Source organism: Electrona antarctica (genome assembly GCF_951216825.1).
Source record: "Electrona antarctica genome assembly, chromosome: 18".
Classification (NCBI taxonomy): domain Eukaryota; kingdom Metazoa; phylum Chordata; class Actinopteri; order Myctophiformes; family Myctophidae; genus Electrona; species Electrona antarctica.
Window position 1 is genome coordinate 21,482,776 of NC_136799.1, and position 21,897 is coordinate 21,504,672.

The window sequence follows — 21,897 nt, forward strand, 5'->3', positions numbered from 1 at the left end:
AAAAAAAACAAAACAATTTATTCACAAAACAATGAACAGGTTCCTGATTAATGTTTTTTTAAGAGAAAGCCACGATGGTGTATATCTTACCTTCTGTCTGTCTCTGGAGTGGACATGGTGCTACTGAGACCCAGCGACTCCTGTGAAGGCAGGACCACAGTAATGAGGTCCAGTATGGACACAAAACAAACTAACCTTCTGCCAGTCTCATTTTGTTCACATCTCCACAACACATCACACAAGAAGAGAGTGCTACTGTTCAGTTTTCTTGTAATTGTGTTAATGTTGCTTCTTCCTGTTATTGAACTGAATGCAAGTCACACTCTGGATACCACCAGTGCCAGATACATGCCTGGTAAACACAAGCACAACAGTCCTATTCTTACTTTGAACATTTGGAATTCAGACATTTCATATCTCATTTTGCAACAGATGATCACACATGCCAGGGGTCACGTTCCTCTATCATCTCACTCCGGATGTGTGTCATCAAATTTGAGGGGGGACAATCTCAAGGGCACCTTTCTCTCTCACTCGGCATCTGAGCTTTCCTGGGGACAAATCATGACAAGGCACTTCCAACTGTCTCTTGTCAGGGTCCTCTTGTCAGGGTGAATCATTTTGGGTGAGTCAGAGAGAGGAAGTAACTTCTCCTGGGGACTAATGCCTGATTTATACGTAGTGGTGTGCAGGTGTGGCTGTGTCTCGCACCAGAAATAGTAGATCTACAAGGTCACAACGTGTCGCGCTGTGACACGTTGTGATCGTGTAGATTTTTGGTGCGAGACACACCATGCAACCGTACCAATCAGGCTCAAAGGAACATACAGTACATGAGGCCGGGGCAGGGCTACTCACCTGGATCTGTGAGCGGAGCTGCAGTGATGTGGCCACTGAGTCAACCTTTCCCTGAAACACACACAGGCAGTGGGAAGTGGACGAGTAAATTATAGTGTCATCATAGTGCTGAAATAGACATAATATTTAGATGACCGAAGCCACAGTACTGTGGAGTAATACTAGGTGTATGTATCGCTGCTGACGTCCTTAACATCACACAGTGCTGCTAACAAAAAAGTTTTACTTTGGACACACTGGGTATGAAATGCAAAAAGAGGCAGGTTTGATGGTGTATTTGGAATTCCTTCATATAAAATGATAGTATATATTGATAACCTTTTGATTTGCATTATATCTATCTACAGTATCAAATGATACAAACACCATGATACCATGATACATCCATGGTATTTGTCAATAGTAGTCAGAATACATGTTTCCTACAGTAGGTCTAGGACTGTCTGACTTGAGGTCCCTGGTGTCCATGTGCGTTGGTTTATATACGGTGAAATTTGGCAAGTTGTCAATGTCTCAGTCCCAGTATCACAAAGGCAAGGCAAAGTTTATTTGTATGGCACAATTCAACAACAAGGCAATTCAAAGTAATTTACATAAAGCATCAAGACATTAAGACAGAATTAACCACATGAACCCAAGGGGCGAGCATTCAGCAAAAATAGATTTACAAGCTCACATTGTGAGAGATTTGGTGTTGAGAGAAATCCTAGGGGACCTAACGGAGCCCTGGGGCATCCCAGTCAACTAATTATAGAGGGTTTAACTGGTTACGGTTTAAGTGGTTTAAGGTAAATAAACACATTATGAAAGGGCATTTCAATACAAAAAATAATAATAATCTTGCTGATTAAACTGTAATCCGTCTGTAAACTGTAATGTCAATTTTCTTTCAACCACATAAACCCTACAGTATATACTTCATTTACTGGGGTGCCCCAGGGGTGTATACTTGGCCTCCACCTTTTTTCCCTCCACTCCAAATCTCCTTGCCAAAAATAGCTGATCTACAAGCTCTGGCATTTTCACCAAATGTTCGCCTATTATGACATGCTCAGAATAGGGAAGCTATATGGTTCATGTGTGTTCAATACACTGTAGAATCTTTGGTGGTAATTGAACTCTCAGAATTACCGACCCTGGTGGTCTTGGCAATGAGAACCAGTGTAGATAATGTGGCCTAATGCATGTCAAACTGGCGGTTCTTGAAATGTAAAAGTGTGAGAACCACTTGGATAATATAACAGTGTAAAGTAAACCAACCTTACTTACCATGTTTGCATCTACCACTTTACGTTTGCGTATCTCCTCCATCCTTGCACAGACGTCACTCACTGAGGTGCCGTAGAACTCTGAGTATTCCTGAGCCAAATCATCAATGTTACCCAACGACCCATCCTGCCAAGAAAACACAAGAGTTTCATATGAGTGAAGATCGGAGAGGTAAAACATTGAGGCCCCTTTTCCACCGGTTGGGAACCGGTTCAGTTCTTTTTGGTCCATGGGGGAACCCAGTGTACCCTCTGCTGCCCCATCTGGCGGAGTCAGGTTAAGTCCATGAGCCAGAGCTCCAAAATTGGAATGAATTGAGTGTGCAAAACCATACCTACCGGTATATTAAATTGTTTTCACCATGAAACTTCCCCAGTTGATTACTTAAACAAAGACAATGATTTATTGTTTTCCAAATCTTAAAATTTTAAATATGCAAATTAGGCATTATATAGGAAAATATGCATATATATATATGAAAAAGCTACTACTGTGGAAGGGTTATCATATATTAATTTACTTATATTGATCCTATAAACAATTTAATATAAGTATGGTTATGCCCACTCGATTCATAATTAACGTTCCAATTTTGGAGGTCTGGCTCATGGACTAAAAACTGGTTCTGAACTGAACCGGTTCCCAACCGGTGGAAAGGGGGTCTCAGTGAATAATACACTACTGTACTGTTCTGGGTTCAACAATGTTGCAACGAAGGTCTCAAACAAAACAAAGCAAATATCCAGAATAGATTCTGTGTGTTTAAGATACTATCAGCAACAACAGCAACATATGGTGTATGCACAATATTTCCATGTTCAATTGGCGCATATCATCATCCGTTTCTCTGATTTTTTTTCTTGACTCTACAATAGTCATTTATGACTATTGTAGAGTCAAGAAAAAAAATCCTCAAAAGCATTTATGATAAAACCAACAAACCAATATAGCAAAAATAAAATAAGAGAAAAATTCGACAAATACTAATCTTGCCAACTCCTCTAGCTACAGTAGTCAACATCAACAGCACACAAGGAAACACTGAGATGAGAGACGTAGAAATGTATAACTCTGAGTCTATAAAATTAACCAAACGGATCAGAAAAGTTCCATTTGTACACAGTTAAATTAACAGGAGGATTTTACTGTGCAACTCCAACAGATACAAATCAAAAAAGGATATAATGACCATCTTCAAGATAATCCAATGCTTTTAAGCAACAGTCACCCCCAGCAATCCCAGGAAACATAGAAATACTGAAACGATCTCTCTGTGCGTCTCTGACGCACTGTGCCTGTTCACCGGACCCCTATTCTTCCTGATCAGTGAACCCTCTCCTTAGGCCTACTAAAGACGTGACCCTCGGGGACAGGGGAAGTGCTGTGTGACGCAGCCATGGCCCACTCGCTGGGTCCACTTCAGGAGTCACCAGCAGGGAAGTCAAGAGGCCAGTGGGTTAAGTCTACCGTATATCACGACAGCACACTGCCCACGGGTCAGTCCTCCATAAATCACACGTGTGTCCTTTGTCTTGACACCATCTGAAAAACGTCTCAGTCCCTACAAACTTTGGGAAATATCCTGCAATTGTGCTGCTACCTGATGTGTTGTTATGGCACATCATGGATGTGTGTGGGAGTCATACGAAAACAATAAGTGATATATCATCTTTTGCTGAGGGGATTTAGAACCCAGTGACCTTTGTGAGTGTCCAGAATACTTCATGTACAACACTATATCCATATTCCACACCTGGAAATACAATATATATTAAGCATGAGGATGAGATGTGTTTAATTCCGTTTGGTTGTGAAGTGGTATGTGTCTAAATCAAGCACATGTAATCGTTGACAATATTCTATATAAATATAAAATAATTTGTAAAGTAAAGAAATCTCCACATAGTATTGTCCAATTAAAATAGCCCAGTAGCTTTCAGATAACCAAATTACATGATGTGATTGTCTTTTATTACCAAGTGATCAATATGTCCTTTCAGATGCATTCTTCAAAACTAAAGTATCTTGGAGCATATTCAAGGCTACTGAATTAAACATTTAACTCAAATTCATTGCATTTCCTTTTCTTTTAATGTGAAGGATTCCACATTTCTGAACACTCTCTTTATCTACAGTCATCAATGATCAGGCAGCTACAGTACAGAAGATCATTATAGTGTGTAAATCATGCTATAATACATTGTTTAACAGCTTAATAGGGGATCAGCTGATTGACAAAACAGAAGCAGCATAATAGTATGTCTGTCTCTCTGGTCAGTAATGGAAGAATGGGCATGCAGCATGTCCATAAACTGTACCACACAGAGTTATTATCATTATCTCCCTCATGCCGTTCCCTGTAGGTATGCAAATGCATCTGCTCAAAACAGTGGTCCGCTGTGAATAGTAATACTGTAGGCTCACTTGTCTCGTGGTATGATGCTCAGTGACTGGCTCAACAGTCCAGAAAAGAGGGACCATTCATTTGGTAAATGACATGCCCCAGGGTCGAACGCTGCATGAAAATCTGGCTGTCTTTTCAGCCAGTCCATAAATGAGGATGATGAGGACAACACTGTGCCTAGCTGCAGTAAGTCTTCAAACTGCCACTGTGCCACATAAACAGCCTATTGTGATTAGACCACATGGCATCGCATTTCCCCGGGTGCTATTAAAGACTATTAATTTATACTTTGTCATATGATCTTGTTGCTGCTCTCTGAAGAAGGCAGATTTTCAAGTGAAAAATGTGACATGCTAGAGACATGCTGTGCACTGTATATACACCCTAGCAAAGAGAACCACCCTACATAAATATTGAATAAATCAAACAGTGGTGCTGCGTCATATTGTCACTGATTAACATGAGCAGCTCTTTGTACAGTGTACTGTACATCCCTGTTTATCTGTGCCACAGCTGTGGCCACATCCACCTTGTCTGATGTATTTACATCATTGGCCTTTGTGGTCAGAACATGTGACACAACCACCCTGGGGGGTGTTAGACATGGGTGTTTTTCTGCACACTATTTATTTGTCCAATTACCCTGTTTAATCTTGCACTTAGTAAGTCAGCCTGGATAAGTGTGTATACTTAACTGTAATTGTACATTGTGTGTATGCATTATACAATAGATACTGTAAAGCCATTACAATCAGCAGTCAAAATAAACTGCCTTTAATAAAATAGGCCTCCTGCAATATGAAATACAACATAAGTACCCTCCTGAATTTTCACTCTGAAAATGCTCTAAAAAGAAACTTCCCTTTCAAAAACCTCCCCATTCATCAATATACTTTTCTTCTACAGATTAAAGGTCTCCAAACCAAAACTGAGGCATGATCCATCAACCACAGACATATCTGTTCTGCCGAGAGGCTTGAAAAGGAGAGTGTGGGGTTGCGTTTCTCTCCTGACAATGATTAGGGTTAGGGTTGAGCAGCATCTCGGAGGCAGACAAAAGATCCACGTGCCCCTGAGGCCAGAAGTCTAATGAGTGTTTTTACAGTTCATCCGTCTTGTCTCCTCCGTTTAGCGAACAAGAATCAAGGTCCAGAACTTAAGAGTTTGTGGTTTTCATTTTAACTTACTTAGAGAAGCAGATAGGTGGGGTTGACAAATAAGTAACACACCCAAGTGCCAGAATGTTTAGATACCTTGCATGGAATCACACCTTCTGTGATTGACAACTTACTTAACTGATGCAATCTTAATCGGATCAAATCCACCCATCTGGTGCGTGCAACAAGTATGTTAAAACAAACAGCAAGGATTTTAAACTCTACCCGGCTCAGGGCTGCTAGGAATGATACCAGTGGGAATGGCACATCTGGGCTGATGTGGTTGCGATTATGCCAGACAGGGTTAGCTCTATATAACGCTGTTCAACTGAAACTTCTGCATGTACCGGTAATTAAATTTGCCCGTATTATATGCAATTCAAACAGACATCATTGAATGTTAATCAGCCTTATTAAACACATGTATGTCTCCTTTGGTATAGCCCAGTCATTCATTTGGCGATCCACCCACTAATCTAATTTCAGTGGAATGCATCAATGTAAGACTCCGATTGAACAGAGAAAAATGCCAAGTTGTCAATGTCAAGGTTCTGTGAATGGGTACTAATGCTACTTTAACGATCACCGTTGACAGGGAGTTGTAAAACAAAACAAATTGAGAACTATAACTCTGAACTCGAGTTGAATGTCTTCATTAATCCACAACCAACAGCCATCAAGTCTGCGCAACAATATCAACAACAAAAGCCTGTAGTGAATGCTTTATGGCTGTCATTTTAAATGCTGAATGAAGATGTTTCTCAATGAGATAAAACTACAGTAGCAGCACAGTAACAGCTGGTTCATGCCCAGGCAAAACATAAAAATACACTTACCACAAGCCTGAGACTGGCTAAGATACACAGGCAACGTCTTGTTCTGGTTCCTCAGTTCCAACTCACTGAAACTTTACTCAGCTCAGTGAATGGAGAACAATGCACGCCGGAGTCAAGGGGAGGGGAGTCCAGCGTGCATAAATCTGAGTTTCTTTTTTTCTTTCCTTTTTTTTGCCAGGGGGACAACCACATGTGACGATGGAGCTCTTTGGGTGTGGCTCCCACACTCTCTCCAGCTGCAGCCCACAGGGACTGGCTGACTCACAAGTTCAAATAAACCACCACCTCTGCTGAGTTTTAAAATTAATGTGTGTATCTGTCTGTGTGTGCACATGTGCAGTGTATGTGTGCCGCTGTGGCTAGTTGTGTTGTGTGCATGCACACGTGTGTGAATATAGAGTGATTATGTGTGCGCACAACCGTGTCTGTTAGTCTGTACTGTATGTGTGTTACATTACATACATGGGAGAGTGTATGTAAGAGTGAAAGGGAGACGATACACAATTAAAAGGTGCTTGGTTCTGGGTTAAGTATTTGTGTGCTTTTAAGATCACTCTACGGTTGTTCTGTCCCCTGTACAATGTTTATTTGTTCCTGTACTGTATTGTATTGTATGTTTTTGTATGGATAGTTTTATTGTTGTATGTGTTTTTGTATGGATAGTTTTATCATCATTTAAAGAGCCTGCTCAGGGACTACAGATGAAAATTAGCTTCTGGCTAACTCTGGCCCATTTACATGGATGTGAAAACTGACGTGTTGATTATGAGCATTGTCCCTGTCAAATAAATAAATAAAATAAGAGAGGAAGTGTATATTAATGAATGACTCAGCAAATGAGAAAGAATACTAGAAAAAGTGCCACCAGGAGGATAGGAGTGTGTGATGTTTGGCAAAATGTTTAGGAGTAATATAAACATGTTTTGTGTGTGTGTGTGTGTGTGTGTGTGTGTGTGTGTGTGTGTGTGTGTGTGTGTGTGTGTGTGTGACACGGCTTGGCCTGTTGTAGCGCCACCATGAGGCTGATTTGAAAACTGTCAAGTAGTAGCCTAGTGGGAATATGCATGCACAGTTTCACCGCAATCAACAGATAACATCTGAAGGAGTAATATTAGAAAATGTGCTTTACATATGTCGTCCTCCTGGTGGCGCTATAAAGAGCAGATGTGAAAAATTCCAGGCAAAGGTTTTTCCTTGGCCTCTAGGGAGTTGGCATACAAAGTTATCCACAAATCCGTGCAGTTGGAGGTAAAAACACTTTTCGGCCAGTTATAGCGCCACCATGAGGCTGAGTTGAAAATGTTCATGTGGCATTTCTTCCTCGGCCTAGTGGGAATGTGCGTGCGCAATTTCACGGAAATCACACGATGTGTTCATGATTTGCAGCATTTTGTTTGAAACTGAGCACTCCTGCGAACTTTGGAAGCCAATCTTAGCCAATCAGGATGGAGTCTGAGAAATCTGAAAGACCCGTTTCGTTGAATGGCTCTAGAGAGACTGTGTACCAATTTGCGTGATGTTTGGACAAAATCTGTAGGTGTACTGTCCAAAAACTTGTTTTGCACAAAGCGGCCTCCTGGTGGCGCTATAACAGGCCGTTCTGAAATTTTTGGGGCAGAGGTTCATCGTTGGCATCCAGGGAGTGTGTGTGCAAAATTTGGCATCTACCGGGTTAACGGTGCCGGAGATTAGCTGTTCACAGACGGACGGACACACGGACGGACGGACACACGGACGGACGGACGGACGGACGGACGGACGGAGTGCAAAACATACTCTCTCCCCATGCCTTCGGCCTGGTGGAGACAACAAAGGATAAAGTGCAATATATACACACACACACACAGTGTGTGTGAGTGTGAGTGTGAGTGTGAGTGAGTGAGTGAGTGAGTGAGTGAGTGAGTGAGTGAGTGAGTGAGTGAGAGAGAGAGAGAGAATTACCTACTGAATCTGAACCAACCAATGCTGTATATTCAGGAATGTATGTGTAGACCAACATCAAAGTATCACAACTGCTTAGAGAGCAAAGGCATACAGGCTATCCAGCACTACCAAACTTGTGGGTTCAAGTCTGACTCCTAATCTTTGTTGTCATCCACCCATAATCCTCTCTGGCCCTCCCTCCATACTTCCTGTCTCACTCTCTTCACCCTGCATTCCCTTTAAAACAAAGTAGAGTGAATTAAGTTGATAAAAGTAGGCTTAACTCTGTCTACCTCTGTTAAAATAACAGTACATGGAACAACTTTTCTTTTAATGATTCTTAATCCAACAATAACCAGCAGGTGGCAGCAAATAGCAACTCTTACTGCCCTGGTGACACCAAGTGATGACTCAGAATGGCAAGGTTTATTTCAAGTTACCCATCAAGAATAATCCAAATTAATAATGGCATCTCAAACATCCATCCTCCTCACCCCTGCTGATGAAATAAACAAATGAGAGCCCAAATAAGAGCCCTATTTCAAATCAACAGAAAGAAAAATGAAACTGTAACTGCCCTTTCAAGTTAAAATGTCCCCCATTTTGACGGGTCATATTCGACACATTGCTGGCCAGGCCTGGAATCGAACCTGGGACAACTGAGGACTCCTGCCCCTAATTACAATGTCGCTTTAAACTAGTGGAAAGTTGAAACACAAGCCGGTTCACGGACGGTAACGTGAAAGCACCAAGGTTCCAAGGATCTAGAATGGAACCAGTCCTAGAACCAACATTATTTTGATGAAAAAGGGCCTGAGAGGCAACAGTGTTAACCAGTTGTTCCAGCAGTGAACAACAGTGTACAACTGTACATTACACCAAACAGTATCATTCAGTGTAAAAACTACAGCAACACACTGATGGGATTTTCTCCTCCTTTCTACTCCAAAACAAATGCAGCATCTTTACATTCTCCTTAAGGAGGTCTTATGGGCGGTGACCCCTTTCTCTGATAACCACATGGTAAGTCTGCAATGTGGGTGGGAAAATCCTGTTTTTCTTTGTCTATTCTTTAATCTTTCACCTTCTGTAAGTAAGACTAACCCAGTTATACAGAGCCTATATGCACACCTCATTCCGGTTGGACTGCACTGTGCGTTCCGTGTAGCTCCAGATCAGTAGTACTGGCAGCTGAAAAGGGCATCAATATGTCTGTACACAAACAAATGTGTTTGTGACAAAGACATGCCCTTGTCCGTGGAAAATGTTCGATTTTGTTTTTAGTACATAACATTATAATATTCTTATTTTGATCATAAGACCCAATTACTGAATGTAAGTCTCCAGGTTTTCTTCAGAATATGTATGACACTGATTTACTATGACACTATGGCACATCAGGAGCCCACTGGTACAGACTTTATACTTTTGTATACTTTTCAATGTTCCCCATAACTCAGAGTGTAATGTTCCAAAATAAATCACACCCGTGTGAACTGAGTGGTGCAACTACATGTCAGTGACGTCTAACCATAGCAACCATGCTCACCCGTACAGGCACGAACACACACAGGTACTAACAAAGCCAGTTGTTGGAGTGGTTTGCACCACTCAAAAAATTAGGCGAGCGAGAAAGAGTGAAAGGGAGAGAGAGAGAGAGAGAGAGAGAAAGGGAGAGAGAGAGAGAGAAAGGGAGAGACAGAGAGAGATAGGGGGGGGGGAGGAAGGAAGGAAGGAAGGAAGGAAGGAAGGAAGGAAGGAAGGAAGGAAGGAAGGAAGGAAGGAAGGAAGGAAGGAAGGAAGGAAGGTATGCGAAGCTGATGGGTACACTCTGTAAAAGCAGTGCCAGGGGCCAAGACAGCTAAAGCTAGAAAGGGCAGTTTTCCGCCTGGCTACACAACGGTGGGCTGTCCGTCACCTTGGTGCACACAGGGGACCTGGAGATGGATGCCATTGCCCCGTCTGCGAGCCAGCTCATCTCTTGTCATGTCTCCAGCTTTCCTGTCATCTGTGACAAGCTGGTGCATCAGCATGGTCATAAGCTTTGACCTCCGAAGAGATAGCTTTCAAGAAGTGCATTTTGTTTTTACTTTTTTTGGAAAGTCGGTTCCTCCAGTTATGCATTACGCGTTGTACCTGTATTTACTTACTTAGTGTTTATTTGAGAGGGACAATATATATGAATGCACAATGCATAAACAAAATGCACAAATATAGTGCATTTAAGAAGCAATTCAACTATACAAAAGTAACAGCAAAACTGTATATCCTCATTTTCAGTCCCTGACAGATAAAACAGATCGGATACCACAGAATGTATGGCAATACAGAACGTAATGTGAATTGTTCCAGCTAGCCATTCCAGTCAAGACTAGACTGACAGGCTTTTGGGTCCCCTAATGAAAGGAGGAATAGCCTAACCAGCCATGCCTGGCTGCTAAGTGGGTTTTGACATATTCCAATGAGGAATGGATTTGATGAGTGGGGTCACACTGTGACATGTGTGCCGTCACTCAGCAACACACAAGCTGCATATAAGCCCGGTCTCTCATCTCAACCTCTCAGAAAAGTAATATCAGATGTGGAAGACAAAATAGATATGATCAAACATACCGTAGTTTTGCGTGCGTTTGAAAATCTTGCAAAAAATGATTTCCTAAATCTTCTCTTAACAGTAGGTTCGTTCACCGTTCATGTATTTGCTTGCAAAAGTAACAGATCTACAAGCTCACAACAGAACGGACGGATCGCTGTATGAGGATGTATGTAGATGTTACTTTTCACTTTGATGTAAAACAAAGTATATTGGGTTTAAGTGGTTTAAAAATTACTCTAAAGAAGATTTAGAGGTTATAGAGTGTACAGAGGGCAAAGCTTTTGTCCAAAGCACTAAATCTAGCAAATCTGAAGGGCATTTTAAACATTAATTTAAATTCCTAACAGTTATTTTAAGCTAACTAATGCATTTCCCTTGTCCTTGGGACATGTTTAATGCAGCAGTGCTGAAATCAATTCCATCGACATCACTTTAAAAATGTAACACGATCCATGCATGGAAACTATGCCATTTATACTGTATACTGGATTGTTTTGTGTTTCCTCTAGTAGTGCTGTGGCCTAGGTGAATTATTCCTATCCCTATATCCCTAGTTGCGTGGTTGCTCCGTGTTTTAAAGTAAAGCGGCCAGTACTGTACATTGTTCCTCTCTTAAAGCAAATTCAGGAACTCTGCCATTCATTTTGTAAATCGACAGAGGCCAATGTAAATTTCAGCAACCTCAACATTCCCTTTAATGATAAGAAACCATTGCAGAGAACACTGGACTGTTCAGCATTCCTCCTCAAGGTGAGGTAACCTTCACACTGTCCACTATGGTGTAAGGAACCTTAATAAAACCTTTTTTAATCTTTATAGCATTATCCAGTGTGTGGACCTTACCCTTTTTTAGCCTTCACACTGTTCCCATTTCTTGGAGCATGTGTAATTAAATCAATATCAGATATAACCTACCATTCCCCCGCCTTAAAAATGCATCAGATTTCACTCAAATGTTGTTGTTTTTTTCAAAACAAAGATTTCAATTGTACATTCTAAAGAACCCTGTGCACTGCTACAGTATATGCTCCATCTTGTCATGAATCAGCCTGTGGATTCTTCCCATTCCTTGGGGCATGTTTAATTCAGAGGTGCTGAAATAATTTCATCCGACCTCCCCCCCTCTGGTAATTTGGTAATTACCCTTGTGTGACTGAGACATGGCTGCCAGTTCACACTGTCTCCAGCTGTATTATCAATTCAGCAGCACACGCAACAAGTCTACAAGATCCTCAAGCCTCCCACGTCCCCTATGACAGGGGTTCTCAACGTTTTTGGCCGGGGACCCCCGGAAATGCTTTGGCAATGTCTCGGGACCCCCGCCCCGCCCCCCAATATAAATTGACTGCTACAATAACCTTAACCCATTTTGGGCGGGAACCCCTTTTGGTGTTTTAAGCATTGTTATAATTTAGCTATTGAAAAATAGCAGAATAATTTGGGGACCCCCTAAAATAATTTGGCGACCCCCCGAGGGGTCGCGACCCACGGGTTGAGAACCCCTGCCCTATGAGATGCAGAGCAGGGGCCAAGTGTGGCTGTCGATCATGCAGTGTAAGATTATGGGGGCCCCTGGAATGAGGTCATTCTATGCCGGGTGAAAACAATAACAGAAAGTGGATTGGTCCCATAGGAAAGGAACTGCCCTTTGGACACTTGTTGGAATTTTACATGAAAAGCACATGCAGTAAAAGGCAAGCACATGGGCAGCAGAGGAATTTATACATTTGATTAGCGTGACAATATTACAGAGGTGTTGGAAAAGACTTAAATAAATAAAAATCACACCCGTGTGAAGTGAGGGGCACTCTTATCATACATCATCACATTCCGGCCAATCACAATTGGCGTCCTCACTTCTCAGCATCCAATCACAATTGGCGTCCTCACTTTTCTATCCTCACTTTTTATTCTCAAATCCAATCCGGATAATCACTTGTGATTAGCCATTACTGTCTTCACTTTTTATCCTCAAGTTCAACCCGGCTAATCACTTGTGCCGTCCTCACTTTTCTGTCCTCACATTTTATCCTCAATACGTACATTGCTCAGCCAATCAAATCATCGCTATGGGGTGCTCAGCCAATCAAATCATCGCTGTGGGGTACACACAAACACACAAAGCTGGGCATAAGAGGGGCTAGTGCGCAGCGCCCCTCAAAAAGACTGGCTTACAAAGTGCACCGTGTAAGAGGTACTTCATAACCTGCTTCAGAGAGCTGCCATCCCTGTCAGAATGACTCTACCTCCTGTCTGTCTGAGTGAAATATGGCAGAGGCTCTTCTGGCAGTGCCATGCCGATGTACAGCAGCCCCTGTTCCTGAGACACCGTTCACCAACTACACCCGCAAGTAGTTGGTGTGCCTGTGATTGTCAAAAGATGCATCTTTGCATCTTTTGACAATCACAGGCTCACCAACTGCACTCACATCTTTTGACAACCACAGGGTCTGCTAGAGATGTCCCAACAGAGCTGACTACCACATCTCTTGTCAAACCTTGTTTATTTCCTCTGCCATGCTCTCAGATGACCTACTCCTCTGCCTTTCCAAGGACATCCAAGGTATTGAGGCTACGCAACATCCACAAATGGCTCCGTCCTAACCACAGCTAACTGCCAAACATATTGAGAATTGCATGAGAATCCAGAGTAGTTCAGCTGAAAACTCATTATCAAATAAAAACAATCCAGCTGGGGCCTTGCTCTCAGTGTTTCCTTCTTGCAAGATTGACCTTCTAATACAGGAACTAAGTAACTAACAAACAAACAAACAAACGTATATTAGGACTTGACTTGTCGAAGCTTGAGCATGCTGTAAAGAAGCATGCAACAATACAATTAATTCCCTAGCAAATGTGTTTTTTATAAGTGAGCATTTTAAGTTAGCATTTTGCACAAAATGTGTAGGAGTAATATAAGTAGTATAGGAGTACATATATATTTTTTGACATAATCTGTCGTCTGGTGGTTGTATAACAGGGCAATAAAAATAAATATATAACACGTAACAGTGTATTCATAATGTTTAGTAGTGCGCATACAAAGTTGTACACGGTGCAGTTATACTGTAGGTGAAAACATGAATTGGTCTGTTATAGCGCCACCATGAGGCTGATTAGATTTTTTAAGTGGCATTAAATCGCACGCTGTGTTCAAGATTTGAGGCATTTTGTTCAACATGGACCAATCCTGCAAACTTTGGAAGGCAATCTTAGCCAATCGGGATGGAATATGGGAAAATGGACAGATCTGTGTTGATCACATGACTGTGGAGAGAGTGTATACCGATTTGCGTGATGTATGGATAAAATGTGTACGAGTAATGTACAGAAATATGATTTGCCAAAATCTGCCTCATGGTGGCGCTACAACCGGCAGATGTGAAAAACGCAGGCCAAAGGTTTTTCCTTGGCCTCTATGGAGTGTGCCTACAAAGTTGTACACAGATCGGTGCAGTTATAGGTAAGAACGTGAATTGGCCTGTCATAGCGCCACCATGAGGCCGATTTATTTTAGTTTAAGTGTCATTTCTTCCTCAGCCTAGTGGGAATGTGTGTGCATAATTTCACAGAAATCGCACGCTGTGTTCATGATTTGAGGCATTTTGTTCTAAACGGCCTCATGGTGGCTCTATAACAGGGCGTTGTGGAGAATTTGGGGCAGAGATTAGTCGTTGGCATCCAGTGTGTGCACAGTTTGGTATCGACCGGGCCAACGGTGCCGGAGAATAGCTGTACGCGGACGGGCGCATGCGCGCGCGCGCACACCACACACACACACACACACACACACACACACACACACACACACACACACACACACACACACACACACACACACACACACACACACACACACACACACACACACACACACACAGAGTGCAAAACATACTCTCTCCCCCCATGCCTTTTGCGTGGTGGACAATAATGAAAGCACTTCCAACATTGATTATAACAGGCAGGTGTGACTATTAGTCACATTTTTGTTCTTCCGTGACACCGACTTCTGGCCAAGTGTTAAGCTTAAACACCCTCTGAGCCACATTTCTCAATCTATGTTCAGTCTTACATTTAGCTGATTTTTCTTCTCTCCCCCTAAGATAGGGGGGGTAAAAATATATAATTGCAATTAAACTAGGAATAAAGGAATATTTTGAGTATACATAGGCAACTGAAATGTACTTATTTGGCAATATAGAATATTGAATGTAGTACAACATATTCACATTGTGTTTGTAATGACTATTATGTATGTATTAAGTGGCATTTACTTTTTAACATTTCACTTTACATATACTTCATTAAATATATTCACATCAATGCACAAGATAAAAATAATGTTACAGACAGAACTCAGATATACTGTAAGTCACTTATTTATTGTCGCATTGACCCAATTTCAGAATAAACCCCTTCTACAATGTACCGTACAATTCACTTGCACGCAAAGTACATGCTCAAGAAGGGGTTTATGCCTGAACGTCAAATGTGCAGCAATAGATAACAATGACTTATACCTGCTGTTCATACATTTAAAAAAATAATCTGGAGTCATTTTGTGGATTCAGCAGCACCCGGTTAAGCTTCTCATATCAAGAAGGTTGAGCATGTTCTCCTTATTTCATGTCAATGCACAACCAGTTGGGTCACAAAATGTTGTTGCTGGAGGCCTTCAAAGCCCTCAAAAAGGTGACCCTTAAACTCCCATAGTGATAAACTGTACATTTCTATTGAAGTGCACTTACAGGAACTGAGCGACCTTGTTGAAAAACTATCACCAACCTTTAATAATGCAAAATATTTAAACCATGGCAAGTGAAGTGGAAGAAGTGGAGGATAAAAAATTATTAGAGTCATGCATTATACAGTGTACTTACATATCACACACTACACACTTTGGCTCTTAGCACCAAAACCACAAGAGGTACAATAAAGTCAAATGGTAAATTAACTACGTATTTGCTGGTAGATAGTTGGGAGTAGAGCCTTGCATTGGGATCCCGCAGGTCCTGTGGGATCCCAACACAAATGTGAGAGTGGTTTTCAAATAGCTGCGGGTGGGAATGGGCGGTCCCCCCAAAAAAGAAGAAACCGGATGTAGCACACCTGGAGCATGGAGCACAGCATGGAGTCAACAACAATCCAATACAAAAGCAAAGCAATTAGGCAGGTCTGACATTCGGACGCATTCATCAATTGTTACTAAATGTAGTTACATCATCTATTTATTAATAACCTACTCACTGCCTGGGGGCACCGATGGCCTGGTGGTTAAGGCACATACCACATAGCCTAAATAGACTCCAGGCATCGACACCAAGGGTTGCCCACCTGCCCATGGCATGTAAATAAAACATGTTGTTGTGAGTTCCAAACAGCACTGAAAGCCAAGCATGTTTTTAGCACTCAGAGAACATGAAAAGTTGAAAACAGTTTTCATTGGTCACTCAGTCCCTACTACAACCACAGCCACTTCTCTAAATTGACAGTAATACTACCAAAAAGACACCCAAAAGGATCTACATACTCTTTAAAAACATGTGTGACTCGCATATAACTGAAATTCATCCTGATCATACGGGAATGTTACAAAATCTTCATTAATGCAGAAAGAATTGCTGTGCTTCGCCCATTTACTTTGTTCTATCTCACAGGATTTTCTAGTGGGCCCTTAACTGAAATTCACTTCTATTTGTCTCTGGTTTAATGCCCTTTCAAATTGGGCCCTCTCCCCCTCAGCACTTTGTGCAGCTTCAGTGGGCCACAGTTGTTTCCTTGATTGAAAGCCTCTCTCTCTAACCTCAAACCCAACCCGTTTGTCTTCATGTCCTCTCTCTTTCCCCACGTGACTACCATCTCGCGCACTCTTTGTCCTTAGCGCTCATTTTTGCATAAGCCTCATTTTCCCCACCTTCTTTGTCCTCCTTTTTCCCTCCCTCATGTATGTATCGCTCTCCTTTATTCTTTCTTCTCATCCCCTCTCCCTTTCACTGCATCTCCCCCTTGCTCTTCTCTCTTTAATGCTGAGTCAATCAAAAGCTGAATCTATCCATTTGCTTCATGATGCATTAAAAAAGGAGACCTATATGATATACACTATAAATCTAAATAACATTTAGACTTCCTTGGATATTGAATGGAGAATAGATTACTTGCTAAATGCAATACAGTATAGGCACAAAGTAGGGCTTCTATCCTCCATACTGTATGTGAAATTGGAGTCATGACTGAACTATGGAGAAATGTGATGTAGCATAAAGGAGGTCTTGAGGTGATGGTACATAAGCTATTTTATGAACCATTTCCTTTATACGAAAAGGCCATGAATTTCAGTAGACAGATATATTATTTAGAGACACCATTTTCAGTCATGCAATTAAGCACATTGTTTTGAGCCAAGTCAGACGAGGGGCAGCTGATGAGTAATACATTACCACATGGTAAGGAAGAATTTTACTGGTGGTCTTTAAGTCAGTCAAAGATAGCCTCTGGTCCAATATGTCCTTCTACTGCCACTGAATACACTGCTGTCTGCAAATCAAATTAGCCCAGACAAATTCTAAAATAATTATGTTTCTACAAAGGGTTCACTTCCAAGCAGCAGCAACCTCCAGCTGGCTGGGTGCTTCAATAGACCATATTCAATCAGCGGCTGTTTTGAATTTTTTGCATTGACAAAGTTGCCACCCTGCCATTAACTTAATGGCAAGATGGCAGCCATGTGAATATGGTCCCAACAATCCAGTGTTCACATGTGGGAGGATTGTCTCCTAGTGACTGTATTAGCCCCTTCGAGTGGTGGATTATAGTATTCATATGTTATGATCCAACAGATATAAAAGTGCACAGTATTGTAACTGTTGCCAAGGCAATTCCCTGTCCGGGTGGACTTAAACCCTGTTGTTGTTGCGTGCTAACGGTAGGCGGTTAAGAAAACGTCTCCATTTGGCCACCCCGAGTCCCCGACAGATAAGAATTCCGTTGTGATCGTGATGTTCAGTGTGTCACGCAGCCACGCTGGGTGCGCACAGGGCTGTAACATGTCGTTGTCAGTGTCCAGGCTTTCAGCGTGCATGTAGCCCATGTGTATGGCAGGTGCTTTCAGGTGCCTGTGCCACGCAACCCCCGCGTTGGCCGCGATGCTTCCCCAAAGAAGAAGTTATGTCGACTGACGCAAGAGTAGCTGTAGTATGGTCCGGCGCTAGGTGCTGTGAGGCTGTCCGTGCGTCGTTGCGTTGTGAGGAGGCGCTCGAAGCGAGCAGCTGTCTTGCTCTATGCTAAGGAAGTATACAGAAAGACAGCGACCGGTCCTTTTAGTAATGATAGTGTCTGAGCAAATAGACATAGTGTCTATTTTTACGTCATGATGATGTACGATGATAAGAGCGCCCCTCACTTCACACGGGTGTGATTTTTCTAATATTCAGTGCCCTATACGTGAAACATATTAAAGCATGGCACAATCAATGCGTAAATACTGTATGTATAGATACATATGTATTGATGAATTGTTTAATCTCCGACCACACAGCTTCTATAAGCCACGCAGTAGGTCAGTCCAAACGAGAGCTGGTCGAGCTGGCCTATCATGATGTGCTTGATAAACCTTCTCTAGATTCTCTGTACAAAATGTCTTATTGTAAGGGGACTGCTCAGCTCACCCAAACAGTGTTGATTTCGTCGACTAAAACTAAGACGAAAAATGTTAGTCGACTACCTTTTTCACTGACGAAAACGAAATGAAAATGAAATGAAAACTAAGCTATGATGACTAAAACTAAGACTAAATATACTGATAATTTTGTCAACAAATAAAAACTAGACTACAATGTTAGGAAGGGACTAGTCTAGTGGACAAGAGTTCCAGTATAAGTCATTTTACAATTAATTGCATGCTGAAAATAGCCGATCTACAAGCTCACAACATGTCGCAGTCGCACGTTTTCAGTAAGTGAAAAAAAAACAGTAAGTGAAATTAAAACGGCATCAAGGCCTGCCAGAATAGATTTTGTTCGACTAAATCAACTGTACAAAACTAGACTAACACTAAAACATTCCAGGTGACTAAAATGTGACTAAAAAACTAAAATCAAAATCTGCTGCCAAAAACAACACTGCACCCAACTAGAGTGAGAAAGCAGTGTATTCTATACACAGGAAGAAACAAGAGGATTGATAGGGTCCATGCTGCTGGGCTGACTAGTACAATACCTGACACACAGCTTCCTGCCATTTCTCACAAAAATGCACATTCTGCATTTCCTTATGGCAACCCACCTCCACTATCACTGGAACACCCACATCCTCCATTTTATGCTGAGAACTCAGATTTAAGCAAAAATAATGTTGGTTGTGCTGATAACCCCCCCACACACAAGAATATCAGTTGAGAATATAGAGCTTTTTGCATATAGTTTCCCACACACACACACACACACACACACACACACACACACACACACACACACACACACACACACACACACACACACACACACACACACACACACACACACACACACACACACACACACACACACACACACACACACACACACACACACACACACACACACACACACACACACACACGTCGATTGGGATTGTCAATAGCGCAATTTCAATCTTTTTCTTCATTATAGAGTCCTAATCTCTAGTCTACCCCAGACACAATGGATATAGAGACTATTAGAGAGCACACACTGTAACGTCCTGAGTGTTCATTTTTCTCTGAGAGTGTACAAAATCTAGAAATGGAACCAAATGTGTTAAATTAAATTGAGGATTCTACAGTGCAGGTGCTTCAAGGCACATCTCCCTCCCTGGAAACAAGACATCAAAGCATGGCAGATGCTCATTGCTCAGACACATCACTCCAATGCAGTATGTACAGGTCGCTCCGGATTTCCATGGTTGTTGAATTCTGGCGGGATGTCATCAACAGATGCCTTCTTCCTCTGCCAACAAAGCTTAAAATAGCCTTGCATTTTACAGTGCATATTCTGCCCTGGGCCTCATTACCTCATACACTGGAGGTGAGTGACACACATGTATGTCATTCAGACGCCTGTTGCTATACTGCACTGTTACAGGGGGAGTATAGCTGCAGGATGAGCAGAAGCCGAATATCTCAGAGGGAACCATGCATCAACCATCAGATCACTGAAGAATGAAGATGATGTATCTATAATCTAGGCACGTCTTGGTAGTCAAATCCTACAGTAGGAGCAATGCAGTCCATTAGAACAGTTACTGTTAATGGGGGATAATGTGATATTCGTGACCAGAATATATAGTAAATCTGTTCTAATCAGACTCTAAATGTATAGAAATCATCAAGAGACTGCACTGTCTGAAACACCAGAAAGTGTCTAACTAAACCATGTCCCGTGAGATCTTGGTAAAGATCTCACGGGATTAGGATTTAGTGTTCACAAACTGGAACATATTTGTCAAAACAGCTGAGGTTTACACTTGTGTGCTAAAAGGGAAATTGGCCCAAAATGATTTTGGCAACAGACAAGGGAGAGAATACCTTCTGGACAACTGAAAAATCATCCACGTGCACTCTCATGGAAAAGCCAACAACATTGAGAAAACAGGCAGATTGAATCTGATTTAACCACCACATGTGTTATTATTCGTCAATCGTCAGTCGGGCTACAAACAAAACTACAAGCTCACAACAACGCATCACATCTCGGGGAGAGAAAAAAAAGGATCGGCTATTGTTTTAATTATGGCAGGGGCGGGGTCATTTTGGAATACGTTTGTAACATTTTTGCCTATAATGACATTATTAGCGTTGACCGTGGTTACGGCGCAGTAGACCATATTTAAACTAATTTCTTGATGGAAGCCGTGCGGCAATTGTCCATTCACAAAAAGATGATGAATGGAGTAATTCAGTGCGCATGAATAATGTGTTTTATCAGTTTGATTAAGGATTTGTTCTAGAAAGGTATTATAGTCAAGAATTGTGATTCGTGGCACAGTACTACTAAAATAGACCCTTCTCTGAAATAGTAATTATAATGTTCTCCTTCAAATCCATCCAAACATCTTCATCCACTGATCTGGAGTGGAGTAGCGGGGGTAATAGTTCCAGCAGAGTTCCGGGGCTACATTAGCCCCTTCATACTAGGGGTCCAACTCCCTAGGCATCCCAAGGCCAGTGAGGAGATTTAATCCATCCATCTGGATTCTGGTCCTTGGTCTTCCCCGTGGCCTCCTCCCAGTGGGACGTGCCCCGGCTGGGATCTCCCCAGGGAGCTGCACTAGAAGCATCCATAGTAGGTGCCTCAAACAACTTTCCACATGCGGATCTAGTCCCATATCTTTTCCAGGTGACCAAACTTCTCACCCTATGCAATGAGGCCAAAAGACGTGTAGTAGGTAGGTATTAGCAAAACGAATGTCTAAAAAGCCATAAACTGCCCACTGCAAATGAGATCACATGGCATACAACGACACTATAAACAAAAGAATGAGCACTGAATAAGAGGAGAGGGAGCCCAGACTAATATAATATAAAACTGTAACTCAGCACCTTACTAAACAGTCTCCACTACTAAACGCATGCAGCCACATCACATGGAACCTTCTATAAACTGACAAATAATGTGACTTTTAACCAGAATAGTGTACAAAATATGAAATCAACTTTAATTTATGAGTGGTAAGGATGGCATGGCACAGTGATAAATCTCAGGTACTGAAATGATTACTATATTTACCCAGGGTATCTGGGCTAAGCTCAAGAACTTGTTTCCAGCCAGGCCCTGCTCATAGAACATTTCATCGTAGTGGTTCAATGCCTTGTTCAAGGGCACTTCAGCGGTGGTAATTTCA

General features: G+C 41.9%; 1 protein-coding gene across 6 annotated transcripts in view; it reads right to left on the bottom strand.

The window, feature by feature from the left end:
• sash1b (SAM and SH3 domain containing 1b) overlaps window positions 1–21,897 on the bottom strand; it is a 67,700-nt gene that overhangs the window by 16,806 nt on the left and 28,997 nt on the right. For 5 of the 6 annotated variants that reach the window (XM_079528337.1, XM_079528338.1, XM_079528336.1 and 2 more), the window contains exons 2-4: window positions 2,128–2,253; window positions 859–909; window positions 91–140 (exon numbers count right to left, since the gene is read on the bottom strand). In XM_079528337.1, the coding sequence (XP_079384463.1) occupies window positions 91–140; window positions 859–909; window positions 2,128–2,253 (227 nt within the window). Of the gene's footprint in view, window positions 1–90; window positions 141–858; window positions 910–2,127; window positions 2,254–6,524; window positions 6,631–21,897 lie in introns of those variants that run through there. The other variant, XM_079528339.1, reaches the window with a different exon arrangement.